Here is a 27,050-nt window from a genome sequence, read left to right on the forward strand (position 1 = left end):
GTTTAGAATTTCATTACTGTTTACATCTGGTTTCAGCCAACTTTCTGTCCCTAGTACTAAGTGGGCATTGTGACCGTTCATTAATGAGAGCAGTTCTGGGACCTTTCTATAGATGCTCCTGCAGTTTACTATTAGCACATTAATATTGTTATTCCCTGTTGTGTTTTGCCTACTACTAACTTGTCATATCTCAGGAGGCATCTTGTCGGGCCTAGGGAGGGAATTCTCTAACCTAAAAAACCCACATGGGCACTCCACACATACTCTGCTACCCTTATAGCCGCTTCCTGCGTGTAGTGCACGCCTGACCTATTCAGGGGGAGCCTTCATTTCTCCACCCGATTGCGGAGGTCGAGAAATTTGCACCCGAGATCTCCACATAATCGTCTGAGCCTCTGGTTTAAGCCTTCCACTCGGCTCCAAACCAGAGGACCACGATCGGTTCTGGGAACGATACTACAAATAGTTATCTCAGATTCCACCCCACGAGCAAGGCTTTCTGCCTTCACTAGCTCCGCCAACCACCTGTGTGAACTGAGGATGACCTCTGAACCCAGACGGCAGGAGTCATTGGTACCAACATGAGGAACAATTTGCAGTCAGGTGCACTCAGTGCTCTCTATCGCCACCAGCAGGGCCTCCTCCACATCTCAGATGAAGCCCCCCCGGCAAGCAGACAGAGTGAACACTGGCCTTCTTCCCCGACCTTTCCGCTATCTCCCTGAGGGGCTCCATCAAACGGCTAACGTTGGAGCTCCCAATCACTAATAAACCCCTCCCCCTGTGTGCCTGCTCAGACCTTGCTGAAGGAGCGGCCACATGTCCGCTCACAGGGTGAGCGGGCAATGTCACACGGCCAGCCACCACATTGACCCTCCGCCTCGTGCACCGTAAACGCTGCTGAATCCGCCACTCCCCTTGGGGAGAGGGTGGCCCAACCGCGCCCGGTACCCAGGAAGATGTCTAGACAGCAGGGACCATGGGTGAAGCATGTAACACCTGGGGTGTACCATGCGACACACCAGACTCCCCACTGCCGCTACACTCTGAGGCGGCAGCCTGAAGACGGCTGACCGCGGCCATCAACACGTTCAGCTGTTCGCGAACAGTGGCCAGCTCCTCCTGCATCCATACACAGTAGTCACACATCCTATCCATCCTAATAAATCAATTTAATGTAGAGAGTTAATCAACTTTTAACTAGACTGCTAATTCACTAAAGGCGGCTGATAGCTGACTAAACTGTGGTTACTACACACTTCTTGTTGAAAACAATGAAAATGAGCACTACCTGTCTCTGGACTGTATTCAAAACAAATGCTAGCACTACTGGCACTATGGCTGACTAAAGGGACTCTCTCTGACTGTATTCAAAACAAACACGAAATCTATGGAACACTATTACCAGTACTCGAAAATTAAAGCTTCCTAAAAGCATGAACACATGGAAGAAGAAGTGACAAGTAAGAAAAATACAATCACATAAATGTTAACAACAAAGTACAATTGTAGAAATTTCACATATAAGTGGATGGCACATACCAGCAGATAAAGTTTACACATTCCATCCACCCTTCTTGGGCTATACATGCCAAGATTTCAAACCGCACTTAGGTGACTGTTTTGCAGTTGTCCCACAGCTTGCCTCACCTGTACGTGATTATGGCACTCTATGCATGTGCCACGTTACATATGTAGTATGTTATGTTACAGTAATGCAGTGTATATAATTAGTTGGCTATTTATGTTACCAAATAATAGCCATTCTAAGGAAATACTTTTTTATCGATATACAATAGAAGTGAGTACAACAGTGAGCGATGTTAAAGCTGTAAAAATTCTTTAGAGGTAAACTGTAGTAATGCGAACCAGTTTGTATTGGTAGCTATCGATACGTAGGTAATTGCTAAGTACATCATTTATAAACATATCTGAAAGCATTAATATACATAATCCTCTTTTAACTGCTGTTGTTAAATTTTATAGAAATCAATGGATGTGTAATGTTTCTAGACACATTAATACATGAAGTACCTCTTTAATACAAAATGAAAGGCAATTACATACATATCAATAGCAACCTATTTAGAGTAGTCCACATTACTATCACTTTGCAAAAAGAAGTTTTGCTGCTTTAACATCACTCACTGTTGCAGTCACTTCTATTGTATATTGATAAAAATGTATTTATTTAAAATGGCTAGTCTTGTGATATCATAAAAAACCAACTACATATGTACAATGCATTACTGTAACATGGTGCCTGTAGGGAGAGCACCATAGTCACGTTTTATGTACAGAGAGGCCAGCCGTGAAATAACTGCAAACATGACCTCAATGCAATTTGAACTCTTGATGAGCATAGTCCTAGAGGGACTATGCCAAATAATGGCTAAAATGTGTTAAATTTATCTGCTGTTATGTGTCTTCCACTTACACGTGAAATGTCTACAACTGTATTTTGGTGTTAACGTGAATGTGATTCTGTTCTAATTGGTTTCTGTATTACTTCCATCACTGAAGATGGTCACTCGGTGAGCAAAATCCAGATCTGCTACAATAAACATTAGTTGCAACTGATGCTGTGCCTTCTTTCACCAAGTGAATTAAGAACTGTTATACTGAGCACTTACAGGTCCCAGAAGTAGTTAAATTTAAAAAAGAATGGCTATTACTCACTGACATTGTTTCTCTGTCACACCAGGTCCTATTGGTAGTTCAACAGTTGCTTCTTCCTCTGTATTGACTCTAGTGGTAGTGAAGCACAAATCTTTGGTTGCTACTGCTCTTTTTATGCATATACCATTAGGGATGTTTTGGGGTTGCTTGTGACTGTTAGCAACCCATAGGTCCTGACCTCTCCAAATGTTTATGAGTATCACTGGCCTGGCATAAAGATTTCTTTTGAGAGTGAGTAGCTTTTAGCAACTGACAAAAACTTCAGAATTTAATGGACCACTCAAACATTTCTCATTGACGATGATGGGATAATGTCTTGAACTGCATCCAGCTGCCCAGAGCAATCTTTGTTATGTGTGCACATTGGAATAGCTTTGTCAATGTAGGGCTCTGATATTCCACAGTCTGCGATTGCTTTTGAGGGCTGCCACAAGTCACATAACAGAGAATAACATAATGATTGCATTCTGCTAACAGGTCAAATTGGAGGGACTGTGTTCTGTCATTGACAGTTATTCTTACAGTACATGTTCCTGTCAGCTCAACATATCTCCCATTTGAGAACATCACCATAATCACTTTTGTATTATGTAATATTATCTTCTGTAATCTTTGTTGGTAATCATTCAGCATTACAGAAATAGAAGCCCCTGAACTGATTTTTCCCTGGACTGATTGGCTGTTGATGATGAAGTTGATCAGATTTTTTATCTTCTTGGTAACTGTCATCCATGGAGGATTTTCATCAGTGGTGGCCTTATCTGTGTAAATGGTTGCCTCACTTAGTTTTCATGAAGTTATCAGGCAAGAAGCTGGTACCTCTGTACATCTACAGGAAATGACTATGCATGTCAGGGAATGACCTCATCCAGGGTACGGTGGTGAGCTTTGGCCCATAAGTCAACTCTAATCATCTGTAGATGACTTGTGTAAATAGGACTGTTGTAATGGTTGACAACTCATGGCCTAATAGTCATTGAACATTTGTCTTCTTACTCTGCAGTAGTGCACAATGTGTCCAGCATGTCCACAGTGAAAATGTGCTAGTCTGTTGTTCTCTGTCCTGCAAATGTCCGTTATTCTGTGGATTGTCATACTTGGTGAAGGAGTTGGTTTAACATTTGTTGGTTGAGTGCTTGGCTGTTGTTTTGTGCTGAGCATAAGTCTGAGTTGACCAACTCCATTCTTCACGGTGGGTTTGGTTGGTGGTGTAGATTCATGCTAAAGACCTGAACACCTCTTCCTCAACATTACCTGTTGCCTCCTGACATTTAAGGTTGTTGTCTCTTGTATACTCACACCATCTGTTCTGCCTCCCAAACACTTATGTATATCTTGTGTTACTACCTGAAGCATGAGAATAGTGAGCTCATAGTGGCCTCCACAACTGTGGTAGAGACCACATTTGGCATTTGGTCATACTTCTTTTGTCCAACTCTTTTTTTTCTGTTGCATTTCTTTGATTAGCTGGCACCACTTGATGGTTTCCTATCTCTTTGTGATGTCTTTTACCATAAGAGGTTGGGACATGTCTTCTGCAACTTCTTTCATCATGTGGACATTTTGTCAGCTTCGTCATTTTAGGAGTCACAATATGGCAGAGGACCAACAGATTCGGTTTGTACAACTGTGTTGTTTTTCAGTTACTCTGGGGCCTGTTCTTCAATTGTTCATCCACTGAGTGGACTAACTGTTGATTGTCACCAAACATTTTCTTTAGTTTTGCCTGGAATTTGTTCCAGTTACTGAACATCTCTTCATTGTTCTCATACCACTGTCGGGCTGTGACATCCATTGTATAAGTACACATATGCCAAACTGTTTATGACATCTCAGCTGTTGTATTTAGCAGTTCAGTCAAATCCTTATTCAGTCAAAGCCATGGTTTTGCTGTCTCCACTAAACATTGTTGACCCAAAACCACAATCAAGTACAAATCCAAAAGCTGAGTTATCAATGAAATACAGCACTTAGCACTGAAAGCATGTTTATAGCAAACACCAACGTTCAGCCAAAACAGAACTGATCTCCTGGATGGAGAGTGAAGTTCCTTATACAAACACTGAATGTTCCAGAAAGCTAGTATTTGAATATATAGACATTTCAAGCAAAAGATATTTCAAGAGCATTCCACAAAAGGGAAATATGAAATAACTGGTGGTTGGATTTGAACTAGTAACCAACAGTATGTCAGCCAGTGACACTAACCAGTACACAACACAGATGGCACCAGAACTTGCCAGAGGATGACAACTGCCTGCCATCTGCAGATGAATGGTCTCACAGGATGCTTTAATAAGACGTTGGCAGATTTCTCTCAATGTATGTTGATGCCAAAGAGAGAGATTAGGATATGAAATAGCCAGTCAAGACATTCACTTAAAACAAAGCAAAGAAAGACACTACAGGCTTCATACTGCACCTTCTCCTACATGGTTGTGAAGCCAAAATGAAGGTGGATACACTGCTCCCATTTCAACTGGATGATGCTCAGGATGATTACCTGAACCATCTCATCACTAGGACTGAAGAAGCAAGCCACTGCCTTGCATATGGACCCTGAACACCACAGAGAAAGACAGAGCACTTTAGTGTCAAGCACCAGCCAGTGAGATACAGACCAGTAGACTTGGTATGGATTTTTATGCCTGTGCAGTGTGTGGGACTACCAGAAAAGATACTAAACTTTATTTCTTGTCAGACTTCACATACGAAGAAGAGGATTAAGAGCATCCATCAAGTAGACAAATGCCACAGGCATCGTCCATGACCTCTGTATGAAACCCCACTACAACCCAGAGGTGCAGATTGATGTGAGGTTGAAGGAAACTAAAGCACACTCAACACTCATGAAGCTTCAACAGGAAACACTATCTTTGATGCTCACCTTAATGGAGGGGATGTAATAAAATGATCAGAATGCTAGAATCCATAAGCACCACCATACAGAGAACCAGTGACAAGATCTGGATCCAAGATGCTGTAGTCAGCTTCATTGAGGTCTTCTGAAACAGAGGGCCACAGTTTCTCCAGGAGAGGGAGCAATGCCATGAGCTATGGTGCATGCAGTGTGGTTTAGTAGTTGGCATCAATGGCTGACATGTTGCAAGTTGCTAGTTCAAACTTGTTAACGAGCAATAATTTATTGTTTAGTATTTATCATCTGTGAAAGGTTCTTGAAATATGTGATGTTTGTATATTCTTGAAAGTTTGATGTCTGACCTAATAGCTGCACATTCCATGCAAGAGGTCAGCTCTCTTCCAGCTGTGTGTTGGTATTCTTAATAGAAGTGCTTTCAGTGCTAAGTTTTGTACTTCATTGATGACCTAGCTTTTGGATTTGGACTTGATCATGTTTTTGAGATAACAATGTACCACAGATCCCTCAAACAAGAAAGTGTGTGTGATATCTGGAAGAAAGCACAGGTCACACTTGTTTCCAAAAAGGGTAGCAGAAGTGATACAGAAAACTACCATCCAGTATCTTTGAAATACATATCTTGTATAGTATTGGAAGATAATCTGAGCCAAAATATAATGTAATATCTTGAATAGAATAACTCCATTCCTGCAAATCAGTAATCTGGAACATCATTCATTCGAAACCATAGTCATGCATTTTCCACATGACATCATGAAGGCCATCGTTCAGAGCAACCAGTAGATGCCGTATCCACAACTTCTGAAAAGCATTTGAGTCAGTATCACACTAATCATTACTAATGAAAGTACGATCATATAAGGTATCAAAGAAAATTAATTTCTCCAGTGAGGATTGATAAGGAGGACACAACATGTTTTCTTGGTTGGGGAGTCATCAACAAATGTAAAATAACTTCAGGCATGGCTGAGGGAGGTGTACTGGGGCCCTTATTGTTCATGTTGTATATTAATGATCTGGCAAACAACATCAATAGTAACCTCAGATTTTCATAGATGATGCATCTATTTTTAATGAAATACTGTCTGATAAAACTGTGTAAATATTATCAGTCAGATCATGACAAGCATTCAAAGTGGTGTAAATACTGACAATTTACTTTAAATATTCATAAATGTAAAAGCATGTACTTCACAATGCAGAAACATAGAATCTTTTAACTACAATATTAATGAGCCACGAATGAATCAGTCAATGTACATCACTACTTGGGTGAAACAGTTTGTAGGGTGTGAAGTCCAGTGATCACATGGGCTCAGTCATAGCTAAAGCGGGTAGCAGACTTTGGTTCATTGGTAGGATACTAGCTTTTGGGGATTATTAGCTTGAGGTTGTACAAGTATCAGGAAGAAACAATTTCAGAAGAGACTCAGGATGAAGGCTTTCCATACAAACCACAGCTTCCACAGTCAAGCTTCATATTGAGTATCATGGATTGGAGGCTCACACCAGACTCAAAAAAGAGGTCCCAAGGAAGGGTAACCAAGTGGAACTGACTGTCTCTTGATAGGTTGGATCTGATTCCCAAGTAGGGGGATAGAACTGTTAAGTGGACATGTGTATCCATTGAGGTCCTCATCAGTATTAAAAAATGGGACAGTTTGTTGTCTGAGGATGATACAGTGCACACCCCCACACTGAAATCAGTTTTCATTCATGTCCAGCTGCAAAAATTAGGATAATGCTTGCTGACTAAAATTCATATCCTACAAACTGTTGCACTCAAGTAGTGATGTGTGTTGACTGATTCAATTGTGACTCACTGTAGACTAAAAATTCTAGATTTCTGCATTGTAAAGTTCATAATTTTACATTTCTGAACATGTAATAAGGTGTCAATATTTGCACCACTTTGAAAGCTGGTCTAGTTGCAACTTATTATATTCACACACCCTTTTTCAGACAGTACTTTACAAGTGTCACCTATTCTAAAATATTCCTCCAGTGTATCAGATCCATACAAAATAGGACTACCCCGAGGATATTGAACGAGCATAAAGGTTTATCTGACCCATGGGAGAGCACTATAGAAAAATTGAAAAAAAAAAGGAGTGGCAGACACCTATAAATACATGCCAACTTTCCTTTGAAAGCCAGCTTGAAACATTTTAAGATCCAGCATAAAGTGAGAAATATGGGAAAATACTGCAACCTCATAGGGACCACAAGACAAGAGTAAACTAATTACAGTACATGCAGAGGCACTTAAGCAATCATTCCTCGAGCACTTCATACATGAATTTAACAGGAAGAAGTCTAATAAATCATACAATGGGGAGTATCTTCTGCCATACACTTCACAGGGGTCTACTTAAATGTAAATGTAATGGTAGAGAGAGTGATAATCATACAATGGGGAGTATCTTCTGCCATACACTTCACAGGGGTTTACTTAAATGTAAATGTAATGGTAGAGAGAGTGATATGAAGCCTGTCTGCCCTTCCCCTACATGTACAGTTCAAGGACCCACAAAAACTTACTTGGGTTTTTCCAGGTCAAATATGCGAACAGAGAATGGTTTGCAACCAGTGACATGAGCTACAAAATGACTTTTCTCAGTAAGCAGGACACTGTTCATGGAAGTGACTTTTTCCGACATATTTAAACTGTGTTTCAGAGTAAATAATTTTCAGAATTCTGGGGTCAAACTCCAGTCCAGCACACAATTTTCAGACATTAAAATTTGCACGTAGACCTAGTTACTCAACTATTAAAGTAAGGATCAGCAGTGAGGTGATATTGGATAACTAACTTAAATGAATGCTTCCAGTCATCATTTGTATTACTTGCAAAGTGACAATACTCAATCTACATATGATTGCACTGAAAATAAAAACCATTTAAGTGATGTGCCTGTTAAGAATTTGTGAAAGAACCAACTGTATAACATGTTTCAAGCTGTGACTGGCAGTCTAACAGAAGTTTCATGTCTATTTGCGCTTCATTCTCCTGAAATGAACCACATTTAGTCTGATCATCTAAGGTACTGACTTTATTTGTCAGTCAGGTACTGTATACACATGATATAAGTTCACATATAATTTTCTTCCCAGGTATTCTGTCTGTCAAACTGAAATGTCACAAAAATGAAATAAAAAATAAATCACAGAATTAATTCTATGCTTACTGATAATACAAGTGGAATACTTTGATATTTTTGTCCAGTAATGATTAATGGTGGACATGATGTACCCAAAGACATTTGTTGCTATCATCAATCCCAAAATTCTGTTGCATTTTAGTATGAACACTTTATTGACAATATTTATAATATACATGTGAGAACACAAACAACTCAAGTTAAGCATAGGATATCTGAAAGTCAACAAACCAAAGTGAAATCAAAGAACAATCAGGATTCAGTGTTATACATTATAGCTCATAATCAATGGAAAATCCATGATGCAATGTAACAATATTATGAAAAGCGTAGTTGCTACTCACCATATAGTGGAGATGCTGAGTCGTAGAAAGGCACAACAAAAAGACAGTCTTTTTGTTGTGTCTATCTGCAACTCAGCATCTTTTCTATATCGTGAGTAGCAACTATTCTTTTCATAATATTGTTATAGCTCATAATGACACAGAATCTATATCACCCCCCCCCCCCTCCCCCACTCCATCCACTTCTAATTGTAATTTCTATTGAAATGGGTATGAGATGCAGATAATGTGATGAGCAGTGCAGAGGCAAGTAATTCTGGTGAATCTGTCAAAAATTCATCAGGAACTGTGTCCAAAATCCGCTGTAGCATGTCTGGTTTGCAGGTACCAGCATAAAGAGGTGCAGAAGGCAGGTTTATGGCGATTGATGGAAGTCATAGCTGAGGTACCACTAACGTTAAGCTTTGAATATTGTCTTATCTGACTAAGAACTGTATATGTTGCGTGATATGGTGGGTGCAAAAGTTTGTGCATAACTTCATACCTAACACAAACCTAGTTACATGCCGAAAGATTAGCAAAGCTGAAAGACCAGTAATATGTTGCTCTCTCTATGTGACTGGGCATAGTTCCTGAATGTGCAAAAGTAATGTTTGAACAAAGTCTGATGCCCCAGTAACATGATTAGGCATGTTGCTGAAGCATACCCTGATTAATCTAACTGGTTGACCATAAATCATTTCTGCTGCTGTGGACAAAAATCGTCCTTGACATTACTTCAGAAACCCAGTAGGATAATTGGCAGAGTTTTTATCAAATGTTGTGATTCATGACATCCTAGAGACCCTATTAATTAACAGTTTAAACGCTGAATTAAGCCATTTGCTATCAGATGATAAGCTAAAATTTAAATATACTTCACAATTGTTAAAAAAGCGATTGATTTGAACATACATGACCCAAGTTACCTGTCTTTGTTGATGGTAATATGGAGAGGCACTCTGAAAAGAGTGTTCCCTCCACAAAAAATATGGTTGCAGTGATTTCAGTGGTAGCATTGGCCATAGGAAAAACTTAAGGCTGTGCCTGTTAGAAAGAATGTCTGTCCTTCAGATGGTGGTAATGGTCTGACAATGTCTGTGTGAACATGTTCAAATCGTGGCTGGGCGGGACTAAAGAGCCTAGAGATGCAATGATATGGTGGGTGATCTTATTATGTTTTCAGGCCACACATTGGTGCATGAAAACTTTGCAGGCTCTGTCCATATTTTGCCACACAAAAACTCACTAAACCAGCCTTGTCCTACTCAGGACTTATGGGTGGGACAAATCACATAGTAATGAGATTTCCTGTCAACAAAAGATTGTTGTCACAAACTGGAGAGCATGTGATGTGCAAATATCACAATAAAAGTTACATTCAAAAGTGGTATCTGGATGAAACATAGTGGTAAATCAGATGGACATAGAAGGAAGTCTTGTAGCTCACTCACTGTCATATTTTTGTGCCCAAGGCAAGTGCCTTGTAGTTGACTGCGTCTGTAATGGAACCTACATAGGCAAGGTCAGCTGTCAGTGTACTCATTTCCCCATTGACATAGCAATGAATTATATTGTATAACCTAAGTGTTGCAGCTGACACGGTGATGCTTTGTCTGGTCTCTGACAAAGAGTATAGAATAGCGTCTTGTGATCACTGATTAGTGTAGACTGTAAACTTTCAAACATATGGTGAATATTCTTTATAGAAGCATAAACACATATAACTTGTGGTCATATGTTGACCACCTCTGTTTCAATGGAGATAGTTTCTAGCTGAAGAATACCAAGGGCTGCCAACATTGGTCTATCTATTGTTGGAGTGCAGAGCTTATTGCAGTTGCAGACACATAAGCCATCAAAGCGAGAAATACTTGTGGAACGGGGTGCACTAGAAGTGTGATCTCAGCAATAGCAGTCTTCACATTGTCAAAAGTAGTTTCTGCTTCACTAGTCCACTGTAATTTGTCACTTGGGCTTGGCAAATATCACAAAAAGTCATTCAGTGGACTGGCCAGAAGCAGATGGTTGTGCATAAAACCCTGACAATAATGTCTGTAGTAATTTTTTAATCATCTGGCTTCTGTTAGAGACAAGCGACTGATCAGAGCATTTTTAATGGCAACGTATTTGACAGTGCTTGTTCTTGTGGCCACAGAATCCTGAATTTCCATGGCCACGTCCTAATTGAGGGTAGCAACAACGTAACTACACCTTCAATCGATGGCCTTTATAGTCTGGTCCCTTCACCCCCCACCCCCCCTTCCACCCAACTATACTTCTCCAGTGGTTATACTGACTAACAGAAACTGGCTTTTCAATTGTGTGAACCACAGAATGGTATTTTGCTGCCAGAAGACAGAGTTTTAATTGCCATATGGCTACACTCCACACAAATACTTTCAGAAAAGACTTTCTGACACTTAAATCTATACTCGATGTTAAAAACTTTCTCTTCTTCAGAAACGCTTTCCTTGCCATTGCCAGTATACATTTTATATCCTCTCTACTTCAACAATCATCAATTATTTTGCTCCCCAAAGAGCAAACCTCATCTACTACTTTAAGTGTCTCATTTCCTAATCTAATTCCCTCAGCATCATCTGATTTAATTAAACTACATTCTATTATTCTCATTTTGTTTTTGTTGATGTTCATCTTATATCCTCCTTTCAAGACAATGTCCATTACATTCAACTGCTCTTCCAGGTCCTTTGCTGTCTCTGTTAGAATTACAATGTCATCGGCAAACCTCAAAGTTTTTATTTCCTCTCCATGGATTTTAACTCCTAGTCCAAATTTTTCTTTTGTTTTCTTTACTGCTTGCTCAATATACAGACTGAATAACATCAGGGATAGGCTACAACACTGTTTCACTCCCTTCCCAACCACTGCTTCCCTATCAGGCTCCTCGACTCTTATAATTGCCATCTGGTTTCTGTACAAATTGTAAATAGCCTTTTGCTCCCTGTATTTGACCCCTGACACCTTCAGAATTTGAAAGAGAGTATTCCGGTTAACATTGTCAAAAGCCTTCTCTAAGTCTACAAATGCTAGAAACATAGGATTGCCTTTTCTTAATCTATCTTCAAGATAAGTCATAGGGTCAGTATTGCCTCACATGTTCCAACATTTCTATGGAATTCAAACTGATCCTCCCTGAGGTCAGCTTTTATCAGTTTTTCCATTCAACTGTAAATGATCTGTGTTAGTATTTTGCAGCCATGACTTATTAAACTGGTAGTTTGGTAATTTTCACTCTGGTTTACACCTGCTTTTTTTGGGATTGGAATTATTATATTCTTCATTGAAGTCTGAGGGTATTTCACCTGTCCCAAACATCTTGCTCACCAGATGGTAGAGTTTTGTCAGGGCTGACTCTCCCAAGGCTATCAGTAGTTCTGATGGAATGTTGTCTACTCCCTGGGCCTTGTTTTGACTTAATTGTTTCAGTGCTCAGTCAAATTCTTCATGCAGTATCATGTCTCCGATTTCATCTTCATCTAAGTCCTCTTCCATTTCCACAATATTGCCGTCAAATACATCGCCCTTGTATAGACTCTCTATATACTCCTTCCACTTTTCTGCTCTCCCTTCTTCACTTAAAACTGGTTTTCCATCTGAGCTCTTGATGTTCATACAAATGGTTCTCTTTTCTCCAAGGGTCTTTTTAATTTTCCTATAGGCAGTATCTATCTTACCCCTACTGATATATACCTCTACATCCTTACATTTGTCCTCTACCAGTTCTTCTTCTACTGTATTTCTTTCCCTTGTTATTGTCAGTCATTCCCTAATGCTGTCTCTGAAACTCTCTACAACCTCTGGTTCTTTCAGCTTATCCAGATCCCATCTCTGTAAGTTCCCATCTTTTCACAATTTATTCAGTTTTAATCTACAGTTCATAACCAATAGATTGTGGTCGGAGTCCACATCTGCCCCTGGAAATGTCTCGCAATTTAAAATCTGGTTCCTAAATCTCTGTCTTACCATTAGATAATCTATCTGAAACCTTCCAGTGTCTCCAGGCCTCTTCCACATATACAACCTTCTCTGATGATTTTTTAAAACCAAATGTTAGCTATGATTAACTTAAGCTCTGAGCAAAATTATACCAGGTGGCTTCCTCTTTCATTCCTTACCCCCTTTCTATATTCACCTACAACTTTTCCTTCTCTTCCTTGCTATTGAATTCCAGTCCCCCATGACTATTAAATTTTCATCTCCCTTCACTATCTGAATAATTTCTTTTATCTCATAATAAATTTCTTCAATCTCTTCGTCGTCTTCAGAGCTAGTTCCCATATAAACTTGTACTACTGTGGTAGGTGTGGGCTTTGTGTCTGTCTTGGTTACAATAATGCATTCGCTATGCTGTTCATAGTAGTTTACCCATGCTCCTATTTTTTATTCGTTACTAACCTACTCCAGCATTACCCCTATTTAATTTTGTATTTATGACTCTGTATTCACCTGACCAGAAGTTTTGTTCCTCCTGCCACCAAACTTCACTAATTACCACTATATCTAACTTTAACCTATCCACTTCCCTTTTTAAATTTTCTAACCTACCTACCCAATTAAGGGATCTGACATTCCACCCTCCGATCTATAGAACACCAGACTTGTTGCTCCTGATAATGATGTCCTCCTCAGTAGTCCCTGCCTGAAGATCTGAATGGGGGACTATTTTACCTCTGGAATATTTTACCCAAGAGGACACCATCATCATTTAACCACAAAGTAAAGCTGCATGCCCTCAGGAAAAATTACAGCTGTAGTTTCCTCTTGATTTCCACTGTTCGCAGTACCAGCATGGCAAGGCTGTTTTGGTTAATGTTACAAGGCCAGATCAGTCAATCATCCAGAATGTTGCTCTTGCAACTACTGAAGAGGCTGCTGCCTCTCTTCAGGAACCACACATTTGTCTGGCCTCTCAACAGATACCCCTCCATTGTGGCTGCACCTACGGTACGGCTATCTGTATCGCTGAGGCCCGCAAGCCTCCCCACCAGCAGCAAGGTCCGTGGTTCTTAGGGGGAAATGTTTTAGTATGAATACTTTATTGACAACATTGATAATATACACAAGAATGAGAACAACTCAAGATAACCACAGGATATCTGAAGGTGAATGAACAAAAATGGAATCAATGAACAAACCACAGTAATCCATATATACTACAGCTCATAATGACATGGTATCTTTATCACTCTTCTGTTCCTCTTTGTGTCAATTAGCACCACTTCAGATGTCTGAGCACTGCTTCAAAGTGCTCATGCTGTTTGCTTCAGAGTCTCACATCTAGTGACAGTTTTACTGGGGAAAAAAGCACAGGGCACAAAATCAGCATTTTAAGGGGATAGAGTACTTCAGAAATACACCCCTTTAGACTTTTTAGAACAAGAAGCAGCACAATATTTCTAGGAATCTTCACCACATCATAATCCAATAGAGAGGGAATTCACGAAAGTTAATCAACACAGAAACAAGGCTCTGAAAAGAACTGTTTCTGCTATTTAGTTGATATGTCACTGCCAGCGTATCCTATGGATAGGCTTGTTGACACCTATCTGAATATGACAATATGCATAATTTCTGGTGCAATCAGATCTACTCCAGTTTACTGGCTTCCACTCCCGATCTACACAGATGTACTGCCCTTATGAGAGAATTCCACAAGATCTCCAGGAATTCTAACCTACCTGTGCATAGTGACCTGCGACTTTTAAATTGTAAGAGACTGCAATCACGCCATCCATCTCTGTGTGATGCTGCTGCCATGGTTGCTAAGGACTTCAAACCCCTTCAAGAATGGAAAGGTCAGTGGGAAGCAGTGACAGATGAGCACCTGCATAACATCTTCTCAGGTGCTAAACTTCAAAGTGGATTCAACCTACTATGCAGGACCTGGACTACTCTCAACAGAATCCATACCAGCCATGGCTGATGCAGGAATGCTTTCTTTAAATGGAAGAAGCTACCTAATCCAGCCTCTGACTGTGGGGCTCCATACCAGACTGTTCACCACATTGACAGTGAATGCAGGATTTGAGCCTATCACGGTGCTGTAGAGGACTTCCTGCTAGCAACTCCAGATGCAGTGTGCTGGATTGAGGGACTGGATATTCAGTTGTAAAGACAAACTTAAGTTTCTTGTGTGTCAATATGTACCTATGTATATGTAATTTAATTTTATGATATGTCTGCAGTAGCCATGCGCTAAATAAATAAACACAGAAACAGAAAACTGGAAGATGGCTCTAAACCGAACAAAATTGGTTGTTCAATAATGAGAAAGTCTGCCAATAACAGCATATACAAAATATTACTTATAATGCAAAGTATAGAAAGAAAGTTCAGACGTAAAATCATGTCAGTCAAGAAAATGTTGCCAGAGTGCATACAATGTACCTAATCTGAATGAATATTTCATTTAAAGCATTGCCAGTGTTTGCAAAAGTGAAAAGTAAGTTTTGGAATTCAGCGTCAAAGAACCTCAGTGAAATATCAAAGAAAAATTGCTTAGGGACAAATTAGAGATGAGATGAACAGACATCAAACTGTCCTTCAAAAATGATCTACACTGCACATGTCAGACTAGGTAAGAATTTGGATAATTGTGCTGTAGACTTAGTAGTAAATGCTGCTGAGAACTTTTTAGACAAGCTAGAAGAAATAATTTAAGATAGGTCTGCTGAGAAAATTTGTAAATTTTTAAGTGCCTCTAATGTTCATTCTGTACACACTTAATCTGATATTCACTATTATGTTAAAGTTGTAAATCTTACTAACATTGATTCACTGTTAGAGAGCATGCATTATTAACAAAAAGTTTAAAATACAGCGCTGCATCTAGAACTTATAGCACATATTAAAGTGGTAATAGATCAAATGAAAGTGTCTACAGTCAATAAAAATATTGTAACCTATAAAGTAGCTAAGACTGTATATATTTATAAGAGAAGAAATGTCTCCATAGATGAGATCAAATTCTAATAAAAGCAATCAGTAAGAAATTAGATGAATATGAGTCAATAATTCTTAATGTAAATGAAAGAAATTCTTTTGTTGGCAGGTGATGCAATTATCTATAATGATGTACCATCTGAAAGAGTGCTGCAGAGATTGGCAACTTGCTTTAAATGTTCAGAAATGTAAAATTGTGTTGTGCCCTTCACAAAATTAAAAAACGTAGTATCTTATGACTATAATATCAGTGAGTCACAGTTGGAATCAGCCAATTCATACAAATATCTGGGTGTAGCACCTTGTAGGGGTATGAACTGGAATGACCACAGAGGTTCTGTCATGGGTAAAGCAGGTGGTACAGAAGTTTGCTGGTAGAATACCGGGGAAGGGCAGTCAATCTGCAGAGGAGATTCCTTACAAATCACTCGTATGACCAATTCTAGAATATTGCTCAAGTATGTGGGATCTTACCAGATAGGACGAACAGGGGATGCTGAACATATACAGAGAATGGCAGCACCAATGGTCACAGAGATACTGAAGGAACTGAATTGGAAGGCTCTCAAAGATAGATATAAACTATACCGAGAAAGTCTATTAACAAAGTTTCAAGAAACAGCTTTAAATGATTACTTTAGGAATATACTACAACTACCTATGTATTGCTCACATAGGGATTGCGAGGACAAGAGTAGAATAATTACTGCAAGCACAGAGGCATTTAGACAACAGTTCTTCCCATACTCTACACATGAACGGAACAAGAAGAAACCATAATAACTGGTACAATGGGATGCACCTCACAGTAGTTTGCAGAGTATAGATGTAGATGCCGATTACTATAAAAGAATATATAAAAAAAGACTATGAAGTTTGTCAAAGTGAACCAAATGTTTAAAATGTCAAAATATCTCACCAAAAAAATCAGACATGGTCAAGAAAATAGTTAGTAATAGTTCTTTTTTGCTAACAGATACATTACTTAAGAAATGCATAGTTATTAATCCTGGCCCATCAAAATTAATGCCAAAAGCTATGGCCCTATTAGGCCCACAGTTAATTAAATTAAAGCCCCTTTGGCCAAGTTATTTTTTTCAGTAAGGTACTATATTTAATAAGCTTATGACTGAGACTTCTTTTCTTCCAAACAACCATATGATAAAGAACACAGCAGATCTTGTAGAATTTACTCAGTGCACAGTTATTTCAGATGCTAAATTCCTTTAATTAGGTTTGCCAAACTTGCACTGCCTGACAAAAAATTGAAGCATGCAGAAGACATAGTCAGAAGTGAATATAACTTTGTACATGTACACTCCATTCATGGGTATGTAAATAGAGTTGCAAGCCTCTGTGACTGGTAGAATGGCTACCTGAGAGCATTAGCGTTGTTTGCATTAAGTTTTGTTACCAGCCTTGGTAAAGTATATTAGGGATATGAACAATATCAGATGTTATCATTCTGAAGGACATGAAGATGTTGCTGACTTGTGTCAGACAGAGTTGTCAGCACCTGATAGATACTGAAATGGGCCTCATTGCAGGTCTCTAATAGCTGGCTGGTTGAATAACGCAGTATCTAGATTTGTGGGGCATTTGGATGTGACAGTTGTCCAGTGTCAAACTGCAAGGGAGTGTGACAGCAGACATACTTGCAGTTAAGGTTACATTGGATTATGACTGACCACTACAAGGGTGCATAATCAAAATATGCACCAGGCACATTGTAACCTGTGTCACATCTGTGCCTGTCATCCACGAACATTCTGTGTCATCCTGCTCCATTGGTCAGAGACTAGCATTAGCCAGATTAGGGAATTACTTTGACAGGCCTATGTTACCATTAACACTACAATACACATGGATGAGTTTGGAGTGGTGGCCTCATGCGAGAGTGTGGACTGCTGATGAATGGCACTGCATTGTGTTCTCAATGAACCTTGATTCTGCACTACCCTGAATGGCCATCGTCAGAGAGTATGCTGGTGACCTGAGGAGAGGTCCCATTCTTCCAATGTTTTGGAGAGCCACAGTTACTTTAGTCATGGTGTTATGGTGTGGGCACCCACTGCATATGACTGATACTGTTTGAGGGAACTCTGATGGCACAATGGTACAGGTCATCATGTATCTTCCCATGTCACCTTTCATGTGACAGTACCTTAATGCCATTTTTAACAGAAAAATGCTTGTCCACAAATGGAACATATCTATGAACTATCTCCATGAAGTTTATGTACTCCCATGGCCAGTAAGATCATCAGATCTGCCCTGAGAACATGTGTGGGACCAGCTTGGACTGTAGCTCTATCTGCCTAACAGGAACTTTGGCAAATAATTTATAGACTTAATAGTCAATCAGTTTCTTACAAAATAAAAAGAGTTAAAAATAAGACTGTATGTTGTTGTTGTTTTGGTCTTCAGTCCTGAGACTGGTTTGATGCAGCTCTCCATGCTACTCTATCCTGTGCAAGGTTCTTCATCTCCCAGTACCTACTGCAACCTACATCCTTCTGAATCTGCTTAGTGTATTCATCTCTTGGCCTCACTCTACGATTTTTACCCTCCACGCTGCCCTCCAATACTAAATTGGTGCTCCCTTGATGCCTCAGAACATGTCCTACCAACCGATCCCTTCTTCTGGTCAAGTTGTGCCACAAACTTCTCTTCTCCCCAATCCTATTCAATACTTCCTCATTAGTTATGTGATCTACCCAACTAATCTTCAGCATTCTTCTGTAGCACCACATTTTGAAAGCTTCTATTCTCTTCTTGTCCAAACTATTTATCGTCCATGTTTCACTTCCATACATGGCTACACTCCATACAAATACTTTCAGAAAAGACTTCCTGACACTTAAATCTATACTCGATGTTAATAAATTTCTCTTCTTCAGAAACGCTTTCCTTGCCATTGCCAGTCTACATTTTATATCCTCTCTACTTTGACCATCATCAGTTATTTTGCTCCCCAAATAGCAAAACTCCTTTACTACTTTAAGTGTCTCATTTCCTAATCTAATTCCCTCAGCATCATCTGATTTAATTAAACTACGTTCTATTATTCTCATTTTGTTTTTGTAGATGTTCATCTTACATACTCCTCTCAAGACACTGTCCATTCCATTCAACTGCTCTTCCAAGTCCTTTGCTGTCTCTGACAGAATTGAATTACAATGTCATCGGCGAGCCTCAAAGTTTTTATTTCTTCTCCATGGATTTTAATACCTACTCCGAATTTTTCTTTTGTTTCCTTTACTGCTTGCTCAATATACAGATTGTATAACATCAGGGAGAGGCTACAACCCTGTCTTACACCCTTCCCAACCACTGCTTCCCTTTCATGCCCCTCGACTCTTATAACTGCTATCTGGTTTCTGTACAAATAATAAATACCCTTTCGCTCCCTGTATTTTACCCCTGCCACCTTTAGAATTTGAAACAGAGTATTCCAGTCAACATTGTCAAAAGCTTTCTCTAAGTCTACAAATGCTAGAAATGTAGGTTTCCCTTTTCTTAATCTTTCTTCTAAGATAAGTCGTAAGGTCAGTATTGCCTCACGTGTTCCAGTATTTCTATGAAATCCAAACTGATCTTCCCCGAGGTCAGCTTCTACTAGTTTTTCCATTCATCTGTAAAGAATTCGTGTTAGTATTTTGCAGCTGTGGCTTATTAAACTGATTGTTCGGTAATTTTCACATCTGTCAACACCTGCTTTCTTTGGGATTGGAATTATTATATTCTTCTTGAAGTCTGAGGGAATTTCGCGTGTTTCATACATCTTCCTCACCAGATGGTAGAGTTTTGTCAGGACTGGCTTTCCCAAGGCCGTCAGTAGTTCTAATGGAATGTTGTCTACTCCGGGGGCCTTGTTTCGATTCAGGTCTTTCAGTGCTCTGTCAAACTCTTCACGCAGTATTGTATCTCCCATTTCATAATCATCTAAATCCTCTTCCATTTCCATAATATTGTCCTCAAGTACATCGCCCTTGTATAGATCCTCTATATACTCCTTCCACCTTTCTGCTTTCCCTTCTTTGCTTAGAACTGGGTTTCCATCTGAGCTCTTGATGTTCATACAAGTGGTTCTCTTGTCTCCAAAGGTCTCTTTAATTTTCCTGCAGGCAGTATCTATCTTACCCCTAGTGAGATAAGCCTCTACATCCTAACATTTGTCCTCTAGCCATCCCTGCTTAGCCATTTTGCACTTCCTGTCGATCTCATTTTTGAGACGTTTGTATTCCTTTTTGCCTGCTTCATTTATTGCATTTTTACATTTTCTCCTTTCATCAATCAAATTCAATATTTCTTGTGTTACCCAAGGATTTCTACTAGCCCTCGTCTTTTTACCTACTTGATCCTCTGCTGCCGTGACTATTTCATCCCTCAAAGCTACCCATTCTTCTTCTACTGTATTTCTTCCCCTCATTCCTGTCAATTGTTCACTTATGCTCTCCCTGAAACTCTGTACAACCTCTGGTTCTTTCAGTTTATCCAGGTCCCATCTCCTTAAATTCCCACCTTTTTGCAGTTTCTTCAGTTTTAATCTACAGGTCATAACCAATAGATTGTGGTCAGAGTCCACATCTGCCCCTGGGGGGGGGAAGACTGTATAGAGCAAGAAAAACGTAAATGATACTCTTTTGTTATCTAGGATGAATAGGAAGTGAAAAGGCTCACCTTACGGGCAGATTGGGAGCAGCAAGAATTATTGCATGCACGGAGTTTGCCAGCTGCTGCCCCTGGTTGCTGCTGTTGCTCCTGATGAGTGCTCCCTGTAACTGATCATAAACTAACTTCAAACCACAGTGAATGAAACAAATGCACTTCAAATTGTAGCACACATGAGGTGTGTGAGAAAAGTAATGATCCTTGTTTTTTATGCACCAAAGTTTTTGTTTTATTTTATTTTATTTCCTAACAATGATATTGTCTCCTTCAAGGTAGTTCCCTTTGGCAGCCATACACAAGTAGAACCATTGTTCCCAGTTATGGTAGCATTACTGAAAGACTTTAACTGGTAAGGTCTTTAACATGTTGATCACATTCTTTTGAATGTTCTCCAGAGTCTCAACATGATGTCCTTTTAAGACACTTTTTAATTTCAAGAAAATAAAACATGTCACAAGAACTCAGATCAAGTGAATTGGGGGGGAGGGCTGAAGAACAACAGGAGTGCCTTTTGAGGTAAAAAATTCTGTGATGGAAGTGGCTGTGTGACATCCAATTGTCTGCAATGTCCAGTCTCATTCATTGAGCCTTTTCGTAAGCCTTTCAAGAACACTTGGTTGACAATGTTTCCTGGAGGAATAATTCCACAAGAGCTTGCAAATGTTTAATGCTTTCATTGTTTTTTAAATTGAAGGTTCATCTCTAGCATGTTTTTGGCCTTCCAAGAATGGTTTGTGCCAGCGAAAAATTTGTGCTTGTGATAAAGAATGTTCCACATAGGGCTGTTTCAACTGTTCAGTGGTCACACTCATGGATTTTTGTAACACACAACAAAAACACAACTTCAACGATGGCGCTCTCAAAAATCACATGGTGATTGTGCAGATCTGAAACTCAAGCAGAGCATTTGGTCTATACATGTAGAACAACATGTAGAACAACACAGAATTACTATTTGCTTGCAGTGTTTTCAGTCTCATTATTTTTCTCACACACTTCATACTTCAGCTTTTCTTAATGCTATATGAATGAATGAAACAAATTTGACTGAGGTGTCATATCAAACATTAAAACTGATTAATTTTTTCATAAGAATGTTATTATATGTATGTTTTTTTTACCCTATATTCATTGTCAATAAAGCATAAACACATCAATGATGCCCTTCACAAAAAGGTGAAAGAACAATATCTTCCATTGAGAAGGTCCAAAGAAGAGTGGCAAGATTCATGGCTGCTACATTTAGCCATCGTGAGAGTGTTACAAATCTTGTAGAAAGTTTGATGTGGGACACACTTGCAGACAGATGACACTCTAATCAGAAGGGGCTGCTCACTAAATTCCAAAAGCTGATCTTTGCCGAGGATGTAGAGAATATATTATTACCACCAACTTTCAAAGCATGCAATGATCGCCATTCAAAGATAAGGGAAATTACAGCCCATACTGAGATGTTCAGACAGTCGTTTTTCCCTTGTGCAATCTGCGAGTGGAACAGAGGGGGGAACTATGACTTTAGCATGAATAGTGCCCTCCGCCACACACCCTTGGTCTCTCTCTCTTTCTCTCTCTCTCTCTCTCTCTCTCTCTCTCTCCCTCTCTCTGTCTCTCTCTCTCCACCAGAAGCAGCAAATAATTTCTCTGGACAGTATGAATGTATGAATGATTTGGGCAGTCTGATAGTCTGTCATTACTGTATCTAAAAAGTACTGGCAGTACTCTGACTTTCATAAATACAGGCACACAACCAAATGGCTGTGCAGCCATGAAAACATTTAAAAACAGACGAAAAACTACCTAACATTAAATTGAGAAAGACACAATGGAGCTCCTTGGACAACATGCTTCTTGAACTTTTCATGCCACATGAGCACTGGCCATAAAAAGACAACTTAATGAGCATTTTTGTATTTGCTATGTTGTAGTGGAATAATAAAATATGTCTAGGAATGAACTGGTGATTCACAATGTGGGACGTATACAGCCCAAAACAGAAACTGAAAAAGGTGTGTTAGTTGGCAACACTGATATGATGCACCTATATTCATAACAGAAGCAGTAGGAATGTGTTCATGAGTTGAGCAGAGACAAACACTGGTGGGTATTTTTCATTCAAAAGAAAAGAAACTGAATACTAGTTCTGAGTATGGATGAAATGAAATTTGTCAAGTATGTTTAACTTTGTTTTCATGCCTCCCATAAAAGCACTCACCTAACTTGTAACTGTTTCCTAAACAGAAACCATGAGACATGGCAGTGACATGCTATTTCACTGACCACACTCATTTCTGATCTATAACATTAAGTTAAGGTTAAGAATAACTTATTACAGAACACATCCTAAATATATATTTTGTGTAATTTTTAATTTATTGATGAAATCTGACATCTGGTTCAAGAGTTATGTGTCTTTCAATTGAGTAGTGTATCAAAACTTAGAGAGATAAGAAGCAGTCATATTCGGTCATAGGAGGTACTGGCAGAATTGAAGCTGTGAGGATGGGTCGTGAGTCATGCTTGGATAACTCAGGTGGTAGAGCACTTTCCTACAAAAGGCAAAGGTCCTGAGTTTGAGTCTTGGTTTGGCACACAGTTTTAATCTGACAGGAAGCTTCATATTCATTCATTGTCACGCAAGATGGCAAGACACACCCGTGAGTGAAGCAAGTCCATTACGTGGACAGAAACAAAGTACCAGAGAGAGGCAAAAGTGAGGAATCTCAAACGTTCTGTAAGCTTGATGCAGATACACTTCCGTCAAAACTAAACTGTAAAATGCATTTTAATGGAAAGACACCCTGGACTTGGCCCTGGCCCTGAAGGGTGGGAGAAACAAAGCAGTTCTTCCATAAAACAGTTTTTAGCAGACAGAGCAATCACAAAATCATTACAAGAAGGACTCCAAGTGAGTTTATGCTTGCTGGGTAGGTGTGGAGCATCAAAGTCACTAAATTAGCAGTATTAGGAAAAGTGGCATGTCTGAGGTTACAGTCTGCTAAAAAGTTACATGTTGGTGGCATCATCCACTTATTATGGGCAGGTGATGAATAATGTTGGCTAAAGTGAGAACTGTAGCTGGTGACCACTCAACCTCAATGACTTAATAAGCTTTATTGTTAGTTTGTGCAATGTTTGTGAAGTATAACTATGGACAGCCATGCAGGAAGTGACTTTGATTGGTGTTTAAAAATTATATTTTTGACTGTGACACTAACTTCAGATGTAGACATGGTTAGATCAGGTGAGCAAAGCTTATACCATGCAGTTGCATCATCCCTCGCATTAGTAATGATAATGCTTGTTATCTTACTATGTATGTACTCATTGTGGTGGATAAACACAGATGGCCTTCAGGTCAAGACTGCATGTGGAAGTTTAACGCTAGTGGAGAATCTTGTGGGTCAAGGTGTTAAGCAACTGCAGAATCCTTCCAGTATTTCTCTTACAAAGTCTTGAACTGCAGCATAGGTTTTTGGATCTTCACTGGGGCCATTAGTTCATCAAAATTATGTTGGGAGATGGTTTCTTCAAACTGGTTGTTTCCATGAAGGCTCCATCAGTGCTGGTGTGCTGCATATTTATCGCTGGTTTGCAGTTGCTACTGATATACACCATTTGGGAGACATCTCTTTCTTGGCCAATTCTTTAATTCAGTGATTGTGTGTGTGCTACAAGTTTGAGTGTAATGTCTAAATGAGAACAACCAGGTAAAGTCAGTGATATTTAATGGGTTGTGGTGTTGGTGATACAGATTAAGTTAAAGTAATCAACAGATAGAGTTGAGGTAGTGCTAGAGCATACACATCTATTACTACTTCAGTTACCGCTGCAGCAAGTTCTTTTCCATAGACACATTGCCTGTTTTTGTCCTTTTGACCTATCTTGTAAGAAATGATGCATAAGTATCAATAAACCAAATTAAATAGGTTGCAACTATTTTGGCAAATAGAAAGGGTTGACTCACAAAGTATAACACATGAAAACAATAGATAAAAAATAATGGTGGCAATTGTGTACCAGGTTTCTTTTATGAGAAGTGCCATGCTAGCTGAATATATCAAATCTGCCATTCATGATGTATATAAATGTTCATGTCAACTGTTTTATAAACAGTAACTGTTCCTTTTTATTCTGACAGATGATTTCTCCTGGTAAGCTAATGCCTCAATACTCTGAGATGTGTTGCTCTGGTAGCCCTTTTGAATGAGACCACCTTCCCTGTGTGTTGTAAAGTCAACAGATTCTTTACTATTAGTCTTCAGCAAGTCTACTCAGTTGTGCGAGCTGTGGTTCACTCACTAAGATAAATATGTCATTATGTGACACATAGACGGGGCTCAAGTATTCAATGTATCGGTAAAGATGTTCATTCATTCATTTACTGCTTACATGAAGCAGTATCTGTGTGAGAAAAAAAATACAATTCTTCAATATCTAACACAGCTCACCATGACAGTCATTTTTACACAGTTTTGTGCTAATTTCACAGTCACCAGCCACACATCAAGACAGTATTATCCATTTTACATGCTATTGGTATTAGACAAATAAACATCTACCAGCCTTATTTATACTGCAAGTGACAGACGAACTGTTGGAAATGTATCATGAATTGTTTCCTAAGTCAATGTAAAATATACTGTGAACAGTTTCAAAATAAATGCAAACTGCAGAAAAGTATTTCACGACTTGCTGAGAAGAAGAAAGTTGTGAACTAGCTCGAAAACATGAGAGAATGCTTTTGGCTATTTTGTTTATTACTGCAAGTCTGCCACATCAATTTTAATGTTTAAGCTTCTTATGGCAGCTTGTATTCACATTGTTGGGCTTCCGGTGATCAGGGAAGATCTTCAATATGTAGCAAATCAATTAGTTTGGAACTACATGGACAGAACTTAATGTTACTGAAGACATACCAAACTACATTAAAATACCACACAAGCCATGTGTCAAAAAATTTAAGGGTTTATCCCATTTTTCTTTTTGTGGCTTACTATTCATAGAGATAGTGCAAGGTTTGTCCCATTCAGTAAATGTAACATGATGCACAATGCTAATATATTGGTGCAAAGGCACTGTGTGATAACCCAGCAAAGTATGTAAAATATTTAATGTGTGTATCACTCCCTGCTTCCCAAATATTCACCAATAGCAACAGATATCACACGCTGCAATAGAATACTTTAAACTACACTTTCTCCTACCAGCATGCTCCTATATTACTTAAGGCATGCAAAAATGTTTTGGAAATTAGACGAAAATCACAGAGGTTGTACCATATTGGCTCTGAGCACTATGGGACGCAACTGCTGAGGTCATTAGTCCCCTAGAACTTAGAACTAGTTAAACCTAACTAACCTAAGGACATCACAAACATCCATGCCCGAGGCAGGATTCGAACCTGCGACCGTAGCGGTCTTGCGGTTCCAGACTGCAGCACCTTTAACCGCACGGCCACTTCGGCCGGCGGTTGTACCATATTATCTGCCACTGTAGCTGAAGTTTTTAACCCACATCTGTGTCATGGTGCTTGACTTAGTAGCTGCTCCATATCCTGATGGTGGGACAAAATTTGCCCCCACAGAAGTTTACTGGCATGGAGAGGAGAGGTGGTGAAATTAGACGAAAATCACAGAGGTTGTACCATATTATCTGTCACTGTAGCTGAAGTTTTTAACCCACATCTGTGTCATGGTGCTTGACTTAGTAGCTGCTCCATATCCTGGTGGTGGGACAAAATTTGCCCCCACAGAAGTTTACTGGCATGGAGAGGAGAGGTGGTGATGTAAAATTCCTTATCAGACTTGGTGCTAATATCCAGGTTAAATTCGAAACTTATTCACAGTGTCTCATGAGGTGAGATCATGTGACATGGGTGAGAGTTTCTTTTAATGGTATTATATTCGTTTTTAGCTGTAAATCTTTTTATTTTACTATTGCAATTTTGGCATTTATATCATTTTCAAGCATAAGATTCGATGTTATATTATTTCATAGACATAAATTGAAAATAACATTCTTCTTTACACTGTGTACTCTTGACAGTAATATAGTCATTGCTTGTCATTAATGACAAAAGTAAATTTGTTATTGACTTGCAAGTAGAAGCCACAATAATATAATATTGAGTCCATCGCATGAGAAAGATACATACTATTTCTTAAGCAATGTACTAAAAGGTTCTCTGTTGCTAACCTACTACATGGCTCTCATTTGGGATGAGTTTCTTATCAGATAGTTGTTGTACATAATTTTTCCCTGCATGAATACCCTAACGTAGATTTTTTTGTAGATATTAGAAGAGGCAAACAGTTCTTGGAACAGTGTATATACAAGGGTAACTCCAAAAGAAATGCACACTAT

At 39.1% G+C, this 27,050-nt stretch overlaps 1 protein-coding gene across 1 annotated transcript in view; it reads right to left on the reverse strand.

Annotated features, from left to right (window-relative positions):
* Window positions 1–27,050, reverse strand: part of LOC124774956 (putative thiamine transporter SLC35F3) — a 320,097-nt gene that overhangs the window by 236,106 nt on the left and 56,941 nt on the right. Inside the window, exon 3 of the mRNA XM_047249675.1 lies at window positions 20,697–20,797. Within this exon, the coding sequence (XP_047105631.1) occupies window positions 20,697–20,797 (101 nt within the window). The remainder of the gene's footprint in view (window positions 1–20,696; window positions 20,798–27,050) is intronic.

Source organism: Schistocerca piceifrons, chromosome 1, assembly GCF_021461385.2.
Source record: "Schistocerca piceifrons isolate TAMUIC-IGC-003096 chromosome 1, iqSchPice1.1, whole genome shotgun sequence".
In the NCBI taxonomy this organism is placed as follows: Eukaryota; Metazoa; Arthropoda; class Insecta; order Orthoptera; family Acrididae; genus Schistocerca; species Schistocerca piceifrons.